An 18,430-nucleotide genomic window follows, 5' to 3' on the forward strand; every position below is an offset into this window, starting at 1 on the left:
AGGCACTGACTTGACTAGAGACTGAATTACTCTCATTACTCTGCATGAATTACCAGGGCGAATCTGATAAATCAAAATTCACTGAAGGTAGTGCAAGTATTCTAGACTCCACTGAGCTTTAAGATCTGTCTGCTGATACAGAGACAAAGGCACTCCTACCCAGACACCACATGGTCTTACAAATACTATTTCCTGTGCTCTGGAACGGACAGCCTAAGACTCAGCTGTGGGTCAAACAGAAGTGATTGCACAATATATGACGTAGGACAGTAAATAGAAAAGAAGCCAGGAGCTGATTAACTGGAAAAAGAAGGAATGAGAAAAATGACTCTTACCTGGTCAAGATTGTTGTAAAAATCTATATTGGCTGCACACAGGTATCTCCCAAGCAGAGTCGCATGGGTAGTAAAAATTGTGGCAACAGGAAGTTTCTGAGATCGAGACAGTATTAAACCCACTCCTGCCTGCCACTCATGGAAGTGGGCAACTATGTTGGGCTTGTCATCAAATTGACAGGAAAGCTGAAAATAATTAGAAAGAACATATGAAACACACATTATCCTGCTCATCATCCAAGCCCCAGAAACCTCTTTTTTTCATGCCTTGTTCTGTGTGCTTGCTTTCTCTCATATGACAAATCAGTACAGCATTTAAAGTGGTGATGCATCCTGATTGCCATCAGCCCTAATCCTTAGCACAAGGAGCACACTAGTGCCTCAGAACAGTAACCTTCCTAGAGTGTTGGGGAGCTCTGGCAAGCACAGTCACTCCTTGTTTCTTTTAACTTGCCCTTCTGCTGTTGAAACTCCTGTTTGGATAAGAAAACCATAAACACCCGTGACACACAAATGATTCTGCAGCTTAACAAAGTTTCCTCTCTTCAGGTAGGCCGTGGTAGAGAGACATGTGAAGTCACAGTGCTATCATTAATTCTTGCTGTCTGTCTACATTCCCCGTGCAAGGTAGTACCCTAATCGCTGAGATACGGCTTGACTGGCTTCAAGGACAGTTTGTCAGTGTCACAAATTCACTACCATTGGAGAGAAAAAGGGAGTTTGAGATCATACTTGTAAGGGCATCCAGTGATAAACAAGAGAATTGAGAAGAAAGAGAGAGGGAAGTGACAGTAAAGATACAGCAGATTTCACATAGGTCAGTATCCCACCACCACCCCACATTCTCCCAGAAAACACAGTTAAATGACCACTTAAGATTTAAGTTTTAAATACAAATTTGATCTACATCAGGTATCAACTTCCTTAAAATCATAGTTTTCAAACTGGAGAATAGGAACCACATTCCAAAGCTTTTTTGTCCTGCTGACAAGGCTGAGGTTTGAAAATCTTTATTAACAACTGTACCTCTTTTAAAAACCATGCTGTTAATGATCCAAAAATCACAGCATCGTTGGCTTCTCGGTCATGAAAAGGGATGCCTATGTTGCTGACATCCCAAAATTCACCTTTCCACTTGTCCAGATTCCAAGCTGCTGATCCTATATCAAACAATAAGACATATGGACTGCCCTCTATCAGCCATCTTCCAAAAAAGACCTATGGGAAAGAGGCAAGGATATAAGCAGGAAATGTTAATGTAAAGGCCAGTTAGCATAACCATCTTGATCCATCAAATCTTAAGTATTTTACATAAGGAGTATGTGATCATAGTCCTACATACCCAAGATCTGTGGTTATCCTTGCAAAACACATGGAGTAATACTGGACCAAAGGCAGGGGTAAAAGGAAACTCCAATCTTTAAGAACATTTTGGTTTTAAGACTTTCATTTTAGATTCTTGTTGCAATGTTAACTTTTTTTAATGAAAACAAGCTTAGGAAGACTATACTTGGTTGAATAATGAGGTCTTATGTTCTTATTGAAGTACCTGTGCCATTTTCGTTCTTATTTCAAAATTATTACTTTCTTTCTGTCAGATTTGTCACCAATCTTTCGCTATTTATGCTAGATTACTGGAGATAGATTATGTAGGACGGGTGCTTGGGAACTGCATTTACTGTGACATTTCCTCATTCTCTCCAAGCAGCACAGCTGATGCCCTTTGGCAGAGGCCATGGGGAACAAACAAGAGGTGTTAGAGATGTGTGCACGCCTTCAGGGTTATGATCTCATAGGCATCACGCAAACATGGTGGGATGGCTCCTATGACTGGAGTGTTGGAATGGAAGGATACAGGCTTTTTAGGAAGGACGGGCAGGGGAGATGAGGAGGGCTGTTGCCCTCTATGTCAATGAACAGCTGGAGTGCATGGAGCTCCACCTGGGGACAGATGAAGAGCCAACAGAGAGTTTATAGGTCAGGATTAAAGGCAATGCAGGGGCAAGTGACATTACAGTGGGGGTCTGCTACAGGCCACCTGACCAGGATGAAAGAGTGGATGAGGCCCTCTATACACAGATAGGAGTGGTATTGCATTCACAGGCCCTGGTCCTCATGGGGGACTTCAACCACCCCGATATCTGTTGGAAGGATAACACAGCAGAGCACAAGCAATCCAGGAAATTCTTGCAATGCATCACTCCAAGTGGTAGAGGAGCCAACAAGGAGAGGAGCTATGCTGGACCTTGTCCTTACCAACAAGGAGGGGCTAGTGTGGAACGTCAAGCTCAAGGGTAGCTTCATGATCATGAAATGGTAGAATTCAAGATCCTTAGGGCAGCAAGGGGTGTGCACAGCAATCTCACTATCCTGGATTTCAGGAGAGCAGACTTTGGCCTCTTGAGGGATCTGCTTGGTAGGGTTCCATGGGATAAGGGAATGGAGGGGAGGGGGGGCTAAGAAAGCTGGTTAGTATTCAAGGATCACCTCCTCCAAGCTCAGGACTGATGTATCCCAACAAAGAATGTCAGGCAAAAAAGCCAGGAGACCTGTATGGATGAATAAGGAGCTCCTGGACACACTCAAAAGCAAAAAGGAGGCCTACAGAGACTGGAAGCAAGGGCAGGCAGCCTGGGAAGAATACAGAGGAACTGTACAAGCAGCCAGGGACCAGGTTAGGCAAGCTAAAGCCCAGATAGAATTAAATCTGGCCAGGGACATCAAGGGCAACAAGGAAAACTTCTGTAAGTATTTCAGTGATAAAAGGAGGACTAAGGAAGATACGGGCACTCTCCAGAAGAAAGCAAGAGACCTGGTCATCTAGGATATGGAGACGGCTGAGGTATTCAGTTACTTTTTTGCCTCAGTCTTCACCAGCAAGGGTTCTAACCACATCGCCCAAGTCACAGAAGGCAAAGGCAGGGGCTGTGAGAATGAAGAACCATTCACCATAAGTGAAAGTTGAGTACAAGACCATCTAAGAAACCTGAAGGTACACAAGTCCCTGTGATCCGATGAAATCCATCTACAGGTCCTGAAGGAACTGGCGGATGAAGTTGCTAAGCCACATTCCATTATATTTGAGAAATTGTGGCAGTCTGATGAAGTTCCCACTGACTGGAAAAGGGGAAACATAACCCCCATTTTTAAAAAGAGAAAAAAGGAAGACCCAGGGAACTAAAGGCCAGTCAGTCTCACCTCTGTGCCTGGCAAGATCACAGAGCAGATGCTCCTGGAAACGGTGCTAAGGCATATGGAAAATGAGCTGATCCATGACAGCCAACATAGCTTCACCAAGGGCAAGTCATGCCTGACAAATTTGATGACCCTCTATGACAGGGTTACAGCATTTGTGAATAACGGGAGAGCAACGTCATCTACCTGGACTTGTGCAAAGTGTTTGACACTGCCCCACATGATATCCTTGTCTCTAAATTGGAGAGACATGGATTTGATGGATGGATCACTTGGTGGATAAGGAACTGGCTAGGTGGCCACATTCAAAGGGTTGTAGTCAACAGCTCGATGTCCAAGTGGAAACCAGTGACAAGTGGCGCTCCTCAGGGGTTGGTACTGGGACCGGTTCTGTTAAACATCTTTGTTGGCAACATTGCTGAGACTGAGTGCACTCTCAGCAAGTTTGCTGATGACACCAAGCTCTGTGGCGCAGTTGACACGCTGGAGGTAAGGGATGCTATCCAGAGGGACCTGGACAGGCTTAGGAATGCTATCCAGAGGGACCTGGACAGGCTTGAGAGGTGGGCCCATGCAATCCTCATGAAGTTCAGCCAGGCCAAGTGCAAGGTCCTGCACCTGGGTGGCAGCAATCCCAAGCACAAATACAAGTTGGGCAGAGAATGGATTGAGAGCAGCCCTGAGGAGAAGGACTTGGGGGTGTTGGTTGATAAGAAGCTCAACATGACGCAGCAATGCATGCTTGCAGCCCAGAAGGCCAACCATATCCTGGGCTGCATCAAAAGAACTGTGGCTAGCAGGTTGCGAGAGGTGATTCTCACTTTCTACTTTGCTCTGGTGAGGCCCCACCTGCAGTACTGCGTCCAGCTTTGGAGCCCTCAGACAAGAAGGACATGGACCTCTTGGAGTGGGTCCAGAGGAGGGCCATGAAGATGATCCGAGGGCTGGAGCACCTCTCCTATAAAGACAGACTGAGAGAGTTGGGGTTGTTCAGCCTGGAGAAGAGAAGGCTCTGGGGAGAGCTTATAGAGGCCTTCCAGCTCCTAAAGGTGGCCTACAAGAAAGCTGTGGAGGGACTTTTTACAAGGGCATGTAGTGATACGACAAGGGGTAACAGTTTTAAACTGGAAGAGGGTAGATTTAGATTAGATATCAGGAAGAAATTTTTCACTATGAGGGTGGTGAGACACTGGAACAGGTTGCCCAGGGAAGTTGTGGGTACCCCATCCTTGGAAGAGTTCAAGGCCAGGCTGGATGGGGCTTTGAGCAGCCTGGTCTAGTGGGAGGTGTCCCTGCCCATGGCAAGGGGGTTTGAACTAGAAGATCTTTAAGGTCCCTTCCAACCTAAACCATTCTGTGATTCTAAGCAGCAGAGACATTGTGACCATGAAGAACAAGGTACTACAGGGAGACTAGTGCAGTTTATACCCCATGCAGAAGAATATTTTATGACACTGTTCAATTTCTTTTCATTCACCAACCCCTGGGACCTCAGGGGTTGAACCCAGCCCTGATGCTAGAATGTGCTGAACAGAGGTCAAGTCTTGAAAACAATGAGATAAAAGCTCTTACACCTGTTTGTACAAAAAATGCAGGGTGTAACAAAGACCGGTGTGTGAAGGAGGTCAGTTCCTTATGTACTTATTTCAGGATATCCAGGTTTCTTATTCAGGAAAATGAGGTTAAATAGCAGGAAATTTGTGTGAACCCAGACTTCACCTAAATATGAAGTCAGGCTGTGGCAAGGAATGCACCTGACCTGAGAAGTCTGGAAGCGTTCCTCGGTCCCCTGGTTTACAGGGATCCATTGTGATGCATAAGCAAAATCCAGACATAAATGTTAATAGGATAAGCACAGCTCCTGGAAACTAGAGCGTCATTATTAGAGATCAAAGCCATACTTGACGTACCTGGGACAGATCTGCTGTTATATGTGAATACTCCAGCAGCACAATGCACATGTTTGGTTGGCAGGGTTGGCCGATTAAATTGAATGTATTGCTGGAACAGCAAGCAGTGTATAGATATAGCATTGCAATTAATCTGCCCCACAAATCTTTAGCTGTTTTCCAAAGGAGTGTTACACAGCTTGCAGAGACATCTCTTTGTAAGCAACAGAGGCAACAAGAAAACTTGACCAATCACTTAGGAAAATTTGATTAGAAATAAGAAATGGCAGTTAGATTAGACCTTTTAGTTGGAACATCAACCTGAACAATGCAAGCATCACACAATGTTATTGTCCCCAACAGACACTTTCCCAAACTGTGGCACATAAACCTGCAACAATACACTTCTACATAATATGCAATAGGACATTGGATCCCAGTAACAGCAGAACTGATGTTACAAAGGGAGATAACACACTGCCGGTGCCACAGCTAGTGTCAGTCCACGAAGCTTATGAATTTCTACATTAAAGGGTGTCATGCCCCTCAGCAACAGAAGCTTGTAAGAATGCTTTCTTGCTGCTGCCTCTCAAGCAAACATTATTTCCTCCTGCCAGCTAGCATCTCTGAGGGACTCAATGCTGAATCAAAGTGAAGGTGAGTTCTAGATATCTGATGAGGACTTTCAAGAAAGGAGGTCAGACTTAGCATGTGTTATTTTCCTCTCATTTTCAGGTAATCAAAATCAAGGTTGCAGCTGCTTGCAGCTTAGTAGCTTGCCCGCCAACACAGCAGATTCTATTCCTTTCCCTAGTTTATTGTTGGAGAAACATTCACAGAGAGGCTATGAGGTTTGACTGGGATCACACAGAAAACACTGGTTAAAAACTGCGTAGGAAACACAGATGAACTCATTCCTTGTGCTGTGGTTTAACCTCTCTTCCTAGGGAAAAAGACAACTAGTTGCATTGATCCGATGAAGCAGATTCTTTGTCAGTTGGGTGCTTTTCTTGACTCCACCTGTGGTTTGTCCCTTTCTGGCTTTCAACTCAATATAATGCGATATAAGAAAAATTCTCTCTCCAGCACAAGAACATCAAATGTAACATAAGGGTTTAGTCAAACTAAGGTCACATTATATCTACTAAAATCTCACTGTATTTAGAGACTAGATAAATAAGTCAGTAATCCAATTAAGTAGACTTGCAGATAAATGACTGTTAAAACCTGTAATTGGATAAACTGGTTCTTCCTCAAAAAGAACCTTTAATGAATTGACTCTACTGTTCTAACAGTGCGTTCTGAGCCTTTCCTATTGTGACATTGACCAGGACTGCTGTGTCAAGTGGAACGGGAAGAGCATTAACCAAAACTGTAATCTCCTCAGAGTCAGCTTTGTTGCCCTGGGAAGCAGTAGCATATCTTATTTACCTGACACCCTTGGCTTTTCATGGTGTCCATTGCCTTCTTAACTGCGGGGTTTGGAGGCTCACATGCTTCCACCTGAGTCTTCACATTGTGCTCAAAATAGGGACCAACCAGAAAATAGTTTTCACCCCATTCATCTGCTGTAATTTTCGCTTTTGTCTGGATCACAGTGTAAATGCCTCCCACTGCAAAAGAAGATCACAAAGAACAAGAAGGAGAAAGGGGTACAGGCCACAAAGATCTGAAATAAGTCCAACACACTGGTGGATCAGATATACCTCCAGTTAAATGACTTCACATATTCAGATTTTAAGTGAAACCCAGAGTCTATCAAACAAATAGAAGTTCGGTCTTTTAAATGGGATCAGAGCTTCACCATACAACTTAGGAGTATGCACAGATAGTAGACTATGTATAATTCTTGAATGACAATTTAACACTTTGCTTACTCCCGGGTGACTGCATATGGCTTCCGTCAATTTCTCCTCTAATCTCAAATGGATGCTTTCTATCCTTAACTTTTATTTTTATCTAGTCTGTGATTTTTTTAAATTTATTTTAGGTGGCCAAAGTCACACCACAAATGTTCAATGAATACATTATTTCATTATTATTTTATTCCCCACTTTTTTGGAACTTTAAATCTTTACATTCAGACTGTGGGATTCAAATCCTGGGGCTCATGCTTCCCCTCTCCCATGCCTAATCTTGGTTCCACTGCATCCCAACTACAGCCTTCTGCTTTTTTATTGCAGCAGATATAATTTTCAAACATATTTTTTCTGATGTGGAAATACATGTGGTGAGAACTGAGCTAGCACTTCCAGCTTGTTTTACACAAATCACTGAGAGAAGTTGAGAGATATTGACTACTGACTATAAAAACAAATTTAAACCAATATCCTCAAGGCAAAAGGTGTCATCACCATTCTAAAGAGTAGTGAAAGTTGGAAGGAACATAGCCTACACTGCCAATATAAATGTCTGCAGCACTTTCCACCAAAATATTGTCCATTTTAAAAATAAAAACAATATAAAACGTATAAAAGAATGCGACAACAACATCCCCTGATGAGTCAGTACAGATTTAGCTAGTCTTGTGCATGGTATGCAACATTCACTTGGCTACTCTTCCTCACAGTTTTCCATAGCCAGCCCCATAATTCATGTATTGGCAGGGCAGCCTTGCAAAGCCCCCTTTGCCATGAGACCTGCGGAGCCAGGCAGTGGGCATTCCACCAACACAAATTCAGAAGAACAACAGAACATGCATGAATCCAGCAAATGGAAGGGAAGGCAAGGGAAAAGAAAATCAGAAGCTAGGTAGCTGCCTCAGAGACAAGTTTAGCATAGCTCCAGTGATTTTAAAGCACGGCAAGATAAATGAAGCTCAACAGGTACAAGCAAACAACAAAGGAAGGAACAGGAAGGGAATTAGTGTTCCTACTTAAAAATTTCATCCTCCACTGAATTTGAAAAAGTTCGGTAATGCTGCAGGCAAGAAGACTCTGCTATGCCTTTCAGCAGTGACATCAAAATTACATAAGAAGTCAGTACTGCAAGTTGCCAGTGATTGATAGCAGGTACTCCACACTTACTTTTTAAAAGGTACTGGGGCATCCGGAGGTGCCAATGCACTGCATGCAATTGCACATAGCAAGAATCTTCAGAGATTACCTGATTCTCCTTAAAAATCTGCAGCAAATGACCACTATTTACTGTACAGCAGCTGATGTTGCTCAGCACTTTGGGAGATTAGTTCCCAGATTAATTCAACTGTATCACCTGACAGTTGCAGAAAGCCTCCTGCCAAGCCTGGTACCTTGCAGACCCGAGGAACCGAACAACAGAGCTATGTTTTTAATTGTGCTCCTAGAAAAGAAACCACGTGCTTGAAATCCTTCTCTTAAGAAATATACCATTTGTTTTGAATGCTTGAAGGGTCCCTAACCCTACTATTTTTATGTCAAGCTGTCTCAGGACGCTAGGCATTTTACAAAGAAAAACAAATGCTGTTCTAATCTCCCAGATTGCTAAATAGAATTATTATAATAAATTATTACCCTACATAGTAATTCAAGACTAAGAAGACAAGAGTCTCACAGGTATATGTTCCTAAATCAAGCTCACAGTTCAAGAGTTTCACATCATATAGACATGGAACTGCAGACGGAAATCTATGCACAAGACTATTCTTCTCCACTTCACTAGGACCAGAAAGCTAAGAAACTAACTTACAGTCACCATATTCTTCCATGGCTGCTCTGGACAGGGACTTAGAGAAATCTTAGGTAAGTGATACTACATATTCCCTCCAAGTTCCTCTGCTCACAAGCTGAGAGAGACTACTTGAATAGCTTTCATTCAGATAAACATATAATTTTAATTATATGAGACAAGTCAGAATGTACAACCCATAAAGTGATGCAGTAATGATGACACGTCTGTTCTTATGGGGTGGAAGTGCGTCATACGAGCATAAAGCACCGTAATCCAACATGGATAAATAAAGGGCTTGGTAGAAATCTTAGTCATGAAACTAAGTACTTAGGATAAAAACAAAAATGTATGTTTTATGGACTGTGAAAACTCTTCAGAAGGTAGCTGCGATAAAAGCTCTGGGTTACCTTGTCCCCAAACTTGCTTTTGCCTTCTCCATTACTATGGAAATATGACTCACCAAAGCATGTCTTTGCATAAGCTTTAATTGACAGGAGAGGGAAAATGTGCAAGTGAAACTATGTATGTGGAAAGTGTTTGGCATAACTTAAAAAAAGACATCTTGAGAAGAACAGAGCAACATCTAGAATAATGTATTGACTTTTGAAATGACACTTTTCCAGAGCAAATTCAAGGAACACGTTATATATTAAAAGATAGCTTATATCTGCCCAGTTACTTTGAATTCCCTGGAAATACCTGTGCTAGTAAGCAATGCATTATATATCCTACTGACTAACAGAGTAAGTGTTTATATATTCACTTAGAGCCTAACAGAATTCTCATATTACTTCCAACAATTTAGTAAACCTCCTTATTCTTCTCTAATATGATGTTCTAAGGTCACATTATAAACAGAAAACTTTTCCAAACAACAGGGGTGTACCAAAATCCCATGATGTTGCAAGTTTCTGTATGCAGCCTCTGAAGTTTTGTACTTTGAAACAGGTTTTAAAACAAACAGTAAAAGACAAAATGAAAAATAGATGCAGAATTAGGAAAGAACAGATCCAGAGAATTGGTTTGGATCATCACAGACATGGGGAATTAGCAGTAAAATGTGGATACAGGGCTAGTTTAGTGTTCTGATTGCCATAAAATGTTTTAAGCATTTTAAAGCATTAATTATTTTATTAAAGCATTAAGTTTTAATTATTTTAAAGCATCCTTGACGAAAAAATATTTCTATTATTTCTGTTTAAGATGTGTTTTTCATTTTTCCACTGGAATGAAGGAAATCAAGTTAAAAAGGAAATCAACAACAAGTCTTTTCCCCCATTTATTTCCTTTCCATTCTTCGTCTTCTTCCAGGGAAAAAATAAGATGGAAAGGAAAACTAAACTGTTTGGGAAAGAACGGTTTTGTTCATTTAACATAAGTTTGACTTTTCTTTTAGCGACCTCTTTAAAAAATAGAAGATGAAACCAAAATATTTTCTCAGAAAACTTCATAGAATTATTTTTAAAAGCTTGAATGTTTTCATACATGCTACCACTACTATGAATTTGTCTAAAGGAGTTCTCTGCATCACTTCAGTCATTTTCTTCTTTCCTTATTTCAGGTCCTGGTGCATTATTTCTTTTGTACATTTAAAATCCAAGCAGCAATTAGAGCCCTTCAGCATAGACATCAGAACTATCTAAATAAATTAAAAGTCTGTGAGTCAAGAACAGTGTCCTGATGTTATATCACTACTGAGGACAACATTAGGCAGAAGCGGAGATCTAACTGTGCAACTGAAGACCTTTGTGCAAGATCTAGTATGCAGATGTGCTCTTTCTTCTGCAAGCTTATATGGAAAGATGCATTTCCAATGCTTTTTGTCACCCAATGAGAAAGGGTCCACAACTTCCAAGATTACACAGGAATTGGGCTGACAAAAAATGTCTTCTGGAGGTGCAACCCTTTGAGCTTTGAATTACCCATATTTCTCAAAACTGACAGAGATACCCACCTTTCATTTTACTTGCTCTCCCACCCAGCCCACATTGCAGAAGGACAGAGGCAAGGAGCAGCAGAAACCAAAAATGAAGGAGAGTGATAGGAAGCGTGGCTATGCAAGTGAGACAGAGATAACTGTAGACTGTCACCGATTGGTGCGAGATCCCTTCCACACACACCTTTGCTACACAGAGACAGAGGATCAGAGTGCTCCCGAGGCTCTTCAGCTTCTTTGCTATAGCCTGACAAGGCCACTCTGAAATCACTAAAGCTTTCCAGAGGACCAGAGCTGCCATGGAATCCAAGAAAGCCGTGGCACCCCAGGTTCAGGATTCAGGTTGACTTCTCTGCCACAATTACTAGTTACTTCAACTATCCGTTCACACCTTCTCCTCAGAATGTATTTCTGATCTATAGAGATGTGATAAAATTGGGCTTAAACTTTTTTTTGTTCCTAACGATTAGTTGGAATTTTATTTATTGATTGCCTGTTGAGCTATCTGGGGATCATTTTTAGAGTAAGGTTGTAAAACACATTAGGTGAAAAAAAAAACAGGGTCTTCAGATGCCCCAGCAGATGTTTTTCATGTATTTTTGGCTACGTTTCTGGCCAGGACTCATCAGAAGATAGACGTTCTCTGAATTCTGTGAAATTCTGGCATTCCAAACATGTTCTGAAATAATACCAAAACACTGAAATTTATGACAGATGTCCACAATACAGAAGCTATTTCTGTGTGCATCACTCCCGGTGCACAAGATTTCATTTGAGATTGATTTGACATTGACAAACCACCCCACTCTAGAAATGCACAGGGCTTTGATGCTGTGCTTATGCCAAGTTTATGCCAGCACATCCCCACTCCCCACAGTGTGTTAGTTCAGGTGTGTCACCTTCTCCCAAGAAACTTTCATCATGGAACGACGCTTAATGCACAGGGGGTGAAATGCTGGTCCTACTGACTTCAGTAGATTCAGGATTTAATTTCCAATAGTCCAGATTTTCACCAGAGAAACTGTACCTAGAGCTCTGCTCCAGGGAGAACTGAACCAAGGTTTGTTTTTAGCAGAGCCTTCATTCCAATAGGGATGGGAAAAAATGTTTAGGATTCATCTATCAGTGACTCTTGAGCTAATCTGTTCACAGCTGAATGATGATACACACCGGCTGTTTGCCCAGCATTTTCAAGCATTCTTCTATTTGCTATCTAAAAGCTGTTAGCATTACAGCAGGAGATGCTAATCTAAATATTACTGGAATGATCTTAAAGACATCTTTATAGAGCACAGACCCGATCTTGAACATTATCATCCCTTCTCATTAATGTATCAGAAAACACACTAAGCTACAGCTAACTGTACAGAATTAGACTTCCCCCACACCCAGATTAAATATAAATTTTCAGTGGGAAAAAGGGACTGCTGCTATTACTCCTGCAATGGCCTTTGGCTGCTCCCTGTTGACAATTTCCACCTGTGGGGCTTCAGACACAAGATCTACACAGCTTGTAGCCACTTGGTTTGTGCTCCTGTCCTTAACATTTTTATTAGTCTTCATGATATGGGTGAAAGAAAAGCAGTTTTCCTTTCCAACACGCAGAGAGATGTGACCAGTCCTGGCTTTACTGGAGCACGGCAGCCAGCTGAGAAGCAGAAGGGTGAAAAAAACTGAGCTTCCCCAAGATTACCACCAAACCATGTGGTACTGCAGTGCACTGGCACCCTTGCCTGCCCGCTTTTTCCCCCTTCAGCCACAGAAACACAGTAGATCCACTTCACAGTATATGTCTTACCCGTCAGTGAAGAGTCAAATAAAGTGAGGAAAATCTTGCAAAACTAACTATATTTTTCTTGTTTCTTTGGCAGGGGACTTTCAATGCAAGAGGATTTCAATGTTGTGCTTGGTTTAGGAGGCAAGTTCCTTTTCACAGGGAAAGTGTCACTGGCAAATAAGCCTTTTTTATTTCTCATTCTTTCTTTCAACTACCTTGTGTTCCTTGCTCGAGACAGAAAAGGAGAAAGAAGAGCTGCCAGTGCTTTCCAACATATATGTCAAAGATTGCCACTTAGCACAGGCAGTGGCCAGGACAGAGAATATAAAAAGAAGTAGAAAGCTCTGCCTAGTTAGAGCATGTGTTAATATGATCTAGATTTAAAAAAAAAAAAAAAAAAAAAGAGAGACGCCTCCACTGTGTCAGCTACTGAGAAAGAAGTGATGAGACTCTGGAAATAATGGATACTTGCAGATCTCCGAGCACTGCATTCATACAACTGACTTGTCCTTCTCTACAGCTGCATCTCATGCCTCAGTACCAACCAGCACTACCTCCTGCTCAGGGAAATCCCAGTAAACGCACACTCCCTGTGGGCAGCCTGGAACATGAAGATCCTCTCACAATACATAATCAGACATGCTCCAATTTGCAGGACTCCTTCATCATCCTCAATCTCTGAGTGAGAATATATTTGAAAGTTTCAGAAAACAGCTCAACACCTGCAAAGTGCTCTGTTTACAGTTGTGGGAACAGATAGGCATCTGTGAGCTCTGGTAGTATGTTCCTCGCAGGGAAGAAGACATTCAGCTTTATTGTCACTGTCACAGAGAATTGGAGGAACCACTGAGAAGGAGCATGGGTCAAGGAGAAAATGAACCCAAAGCACCTAGTAATGCACATAAAGTTAACACAAAGACTTGAACTCTCTCCTGTAGGCAACAGCAGCTTTGCACCATTTCAGCAGTGCAAGGAAGCTTCATGCTGAACTATGCTGACACACCTTTACACTGCCAGAAAGGAAGAAAGAAACCTTCATGTTAAATGCTCAGAGTTAGCTTGTCAGACAATAAACCCAGCTAATGCTTATCTTTCCCTCTATATTAGGAATACATATAGCAACATTAAAACTAAAACACTAAACACGTAGCAGTACTAAATTTATATGGGGTCAGCCTACTTAGTCAAATAAACCGTTCTTCCTTCTGATAAAAGAGGCAGGAAAAATACAGTATAAGCTATTATTTCCTAAGCCTATGTATCTTCTGTGATCTCTCTCCCCATATTTTGTTGGCTACTCTCTCTCCTAACAAACAAAGTGCCCTAACTTTTTCCAAGAACCGGTTATAAAACTTAGGTCACCAGGGAACAGTATCTCATAACATGACTTAGACATTCAATTGCCTGGAAGACATAGAAAAAACACTTCAGTATCAAGAATTTACCAGAAAAATAAGCTGAAATAGGCTTATTAAAGAGTTTTTGCACAAATGTTTCCGGACAAGTTTGGTTAACACAAACTTTGCACAGAGAACCAGTTCTAACAAAGAAATTGTTTGCCATGAGCAGTTCAGTCAGCCCTGTCTGAATATATGGGTTTGGTAAGTGGTGTAAGTAACAGCACCTTATTTTTAAACTAACTGAATAAATATTCACTCTCATAAATATTAATTCTCTCATAAAATGTGAGAATAATAAATTTTAGCTGTGTCAGTTGATTTGGCTTCAGTAAAGTCAACAAGAGCTATATGGATCATTAAATGATTCACTGCACTTTGTACATAGACAGAAAGACAGATAAATCTAATTGTGTTTTACTTTTTCTTAAAACATATTGTATGATATCTATAACCAGTGGGTCCAGATGACTCAGAAAATAAATGGTGTTCAGAGATGTTAGCAAGAACAACTGAATTTGCTAGATTTCTGCTGCCATCTGCTTGCCAGTGCTTTACTTATCATGCACACTGCAAAATTAAATGCTGCATGCTCTGAGTTGCGATAGTAGTAAATTAACTCAAAAAGCTTGACTGAAGCTACTGATAAATAAGCCCACAGGGATTTGAAGTGCAAAAGCTACTCTGTACTACTTCTGGGTAGTGGTACTCCTCACCACCCTAAAAAGAGCAACGTAAAATTGCGCTGCAACGCAGATTAAATACCAGAAGCTATCACAGAATAGTAATTCCAGTTTCCCCATGGGGATAAACCCTAGCACTGTCTGTTCCTCTCACATGTTTCCCCCTTAGAGTTAAAATCTTAACAGATTACTGATCCCCTCTCCTGACTAATCTATCTTCCAGGACAATAAGACACATGAGGTCAATCATTTACTCATAGTAACTCACTTTTGTGGCAAAAATGGGGCCTGTTCCCCCCTGGTGAACTACACCTAGCGAAGGAGGATGATTTAATGAGTGAATTAGAAATGGAGGCATAAAGATCTTTGCATAATAAGCAGCGTGCACTTTGCCTGACAAGCTCTGTGCAGTGAACAGATTTTGAATCTGTACACATGCACAAAGCGTGAAGTCCCTGTCTGGCACCACCTGTGTTTGCAAAGAACAGTCCAAAAGGATTTCAGCTGGCATAAAGACTGCCGGTCATTGACGTGTGTTTTTTGTTCCGTGGCTTCAATGCAACTATGTTTATTTATACTTGTTTCAAATTTGGCTTCTTCTCTACACTGCTATAGAAGGCTGAGGGAGACAGCTGAACTGCTCTGAATCTGATGTCTATTTTACAGCTCATTTTCATGCACTACATTCCCAGTGAATTTGCATGTAAGGTAAAAATATAAATATGTAGAAAGCAACATCTATATATCCATACATCTGTGCACCCAGGCATAACACTTAGATGTTTGTTTAAACAACCTGTCCCTGGTGGTTAAACATGTAAAGACACTCCGACGTCCTAACTATACGCTCATCCCACACAAGCACAGGCAGATGCAGCCCAGACACAGCACGCACGATTACACACGGATGCTACGTGCGCTCTTTCTAACACAATAGCTCTGCAGCTCACTTCTCCCCAAGCTCCCCTTAATGCCTTTCTTGTCCAAACCCTTCCTGCCTCCCTCCACTCCTATGAAAACAGCAATACTAACTCCTAAGTGTGTTGTACAAACCTTTGTTGGTAACTTCCCAAGAAACTTCAAAAAGCAACAAATCCTCCACTGGTAGGTCTTCATCCTCCCACTGAGGAAGCCCGTTAAGAGAAGTCATGGACAGTGATCTAGCCAGTGGCATTTTCTTCAGCCCTTGGATGTTCACCACGCCGGCCACAACAGTTAGCAAATGTCCAGTTAACGTGGCAGTTCTCCCCAGTTCTGGTTTGAGCAATCTGCTGGTGTGCTGGTCTCCGACGAGAAAATTATTCAGATAGCTGGGAGCTAATGGGTTTAAACTGTCTGACCACCGGCATTAAATTGGCTCAGTGAAATCCTCAGGGCTTGAGAAGCAGCTGCTGGTAGAGGTAAGAATTTAAGACTGACCTGAGAAAGGTCTTGACTGTTTTGGGGCCAGGGCTCTTTGGTTTTCTTCTCTTAGAGGGAGGTAAAAAATGGTTTTGAGCTCCTCAGCCACAGCATTCAGTATCTACGACCTCAGGGACAACTGAAACTCGATGGTTGTAAATTCAGCACTGCCCTGAGCAAACTCCAGCAGGGAGGACGCTTTGAGTTCACCACCTGATTTGAGTCCGGCCCCTGAGTCCTCCCCTTCAGATATACCCTCCCATTAACAACCATGGACCTTCTCTATCTGCTGGCCACTTATCGTTGGGTTAGTAGACTCGTTCTACACGATGTCTCCTAGATTACTTGCCAGGTTAAATGCCATTACCTATTCTTGTTCAGTTCATCAGTCTGTAAGCACTAGTTTACCTCAAACCCTTCCTTCACAATTAACTCCAGCTGTGTTGCCAGGTCTCTGTGCAATCTTTTGGCTTCATTCCGCTCTCGAGCAGCCTTGCAGCTTTTACAAACAGAGCTACAAAGGCTCTATCCCAACTTTGGCATGCACTTTGGCAGTCCCGGTCCCTGATTTTCCGCCTGGTTCCTATGCCACAGCTCTTTTCTGGCCACTGGGCCCGTGTCCTCTGCCCAGGGAAACTAGTGAGTAGTAAGACAGGGAACAGTATGCCCCTGTCTTGCTCCAGCACAGAGCTTGGATGCTGCAAGCGGTGCACACACATCTGCAGAGATGTTGGTCCCTAACTCACAACCCAAGATCCTCAAAGCTCCACAAAGCAGCTGCCAGTTTGGAAGATGCTTATGTGCTTACGCATCTGGTTGAGAAGCCAGTGCTTCTGGGACAGCTGTGTAAATTGAATCTGATTCTGAGCTTAGAGCACAGCCTACCCAAAATCCGCAGCTCAGCAGTGAGCAAATCTCCAGGTGAGATCCAGGGCATCTCTAGTACTGCGGAGAATAACATTGCACCAGCAGGCACAGACTACATAGGAGCATAGAGAGAAAGTCTCTGAGCTCATTTGAAAAAAAAGACAAGTCCAAGGCAATTGGTTTAGAAGACAGGCAGTCCATCTGCATAAAAGTCTCTTGGACATAATATAATACAGCTGAGCTTACTTTAACAGCTAACTATCCCCCCCCAAAAAACTTGCTCTTCCACTTACCCTTCCCATGCCCTCTCTGCGCTCACGGTGGTCAGCCCCTTCCCTGAGCTGACGGACACAGCCCACCGAACTAACCTAAGGATGCAGAAATTTTTGCTGAGTTAGGAACTAGAGCTGCCTCGGCAGAGAGCCTGGCAAGAGAGGATGTAGCAGCACGGCTGGGAACAGGGAGAGGCGGGAAGGGTGAGAGGGAATGCTGCCCTGGCCACCCAGCCAGCAGAGCTGGGCCGTGGGTCGGAGGAAAGGGGTTTCCCCTTCCCGGTTAACGGGAAGGTATTACAGCCTGCCCAGGGTTACAGCCTGGCTCGGGGTTTCAGTGGCTGGGTGTCCTTTTGTCTCAATGGTTCAAGTTGCCCTATTTACCATTTTATGAAAAAAAGCCAGGCTGAGAATCATTATTTTTGGAGCACCTGTGGCTTTCACTACCTGGAGCTGGCCAGTATCACTAAGGCCACCTCAGGTGGAGAAGATAAGAACAAAGCAGCCCACGAGCCCACCCCAATCCCAGAGCCTTCCGTCAGCCCTGTGCCAACGAATACACCCTAAAAGTAGGCGTTTTACATGGGACAGCAGTGGCGGGCAGCCCATAATCCGCCTCACGGTGCGGGGGGGCTGCTGCCCGCCCCGCCGACCCTCCCGCCGGGCCCCTCTGCTGCCCGACGGCCGCCAGGGGGCGCCACCGGACGGCCGCCATGTCAGGCCGCGGCCTTCCCTCGCACCGCCCGGAATGGTGGCGCGGGGAGGCGCTGTCGGACTTCATGGGCAGAAATGTCAGCGGGTTTCTTTGTAGCGTAGGGCGGTGTGTATGAGCTTTTATTTCCAGCTCTGGAGCCCCCAACATAAGAAGGACATGGACACGTTGGAGAGAGTCCAGAGGAGGGCCACGAAGATGATGAGAGGGCTCTGCAATGAGGACAGGCTGAGAGAGTTGGGCTTGTTCAGCCTGGAGAAGAGAGGGCTCCAGGGAGACCTTATGGTGGCCTTCCAGTACCTAAAGGGGGCCTGCAGG

At 43.1% G+C, this 18,430-nt stretch overlaps 1 protein-coding gene across 3 annotated transcripts in view; it reads right to left on the reverse strand.

Moving 5' to 3' along the window:
• Positions 1-16,658, reverse strand: part of GYS2 (glycogen synthase 2) — a 57,655-nt gene extending 40,997 nt beyond the window's left edge. For 2 of the 3 annotated variants that reach the window (XR_008464535.1, XM_054189064.1), the window contains exons 1-4: positions 15,914-16,656; positions 6,851-7,032; positions 1,362-1,553; positions 336-521 (exon numbers count right to left, since the gene is read on the reverse strand). Coding sequence is in view for 2 of the 3 variants with exons in the window: in XM_054189064.1 (XP_054045039.1) it covers positions 336-521; positions 1,362-1,553; positions 6,851-7,032; positions 15,914-16,034 (681 nt within the window). In the remaining variant the exon portion in view is untranslated. Of the gene's footprint in view, positions 1-335; positions 522-1,361; positions 1,554-6,850; positions 7,033-15,913 lie in introns of all 3 variants that reach the window. The other variant, XM_054189065.1, reaches the window with a different exon arrangement.
• Between the last annotated feature and the right edge of the window lie 1,772 nt (positions 16,659-18,430).

This window comes from Rissa tridactyla, chromosome 1 (assembly GCF_028500815.1).
Source record: "Rissa tridactyla isolate bRisTri1 chromosome 1, bRisTri1.patW.cur.20221130, whole genome shotgun sequence".
NCBI lineage: Eukaryota > Metazoa > Chordata > Aves > Charadriiformes > Laridae > Rissa > Rissa tridactyla.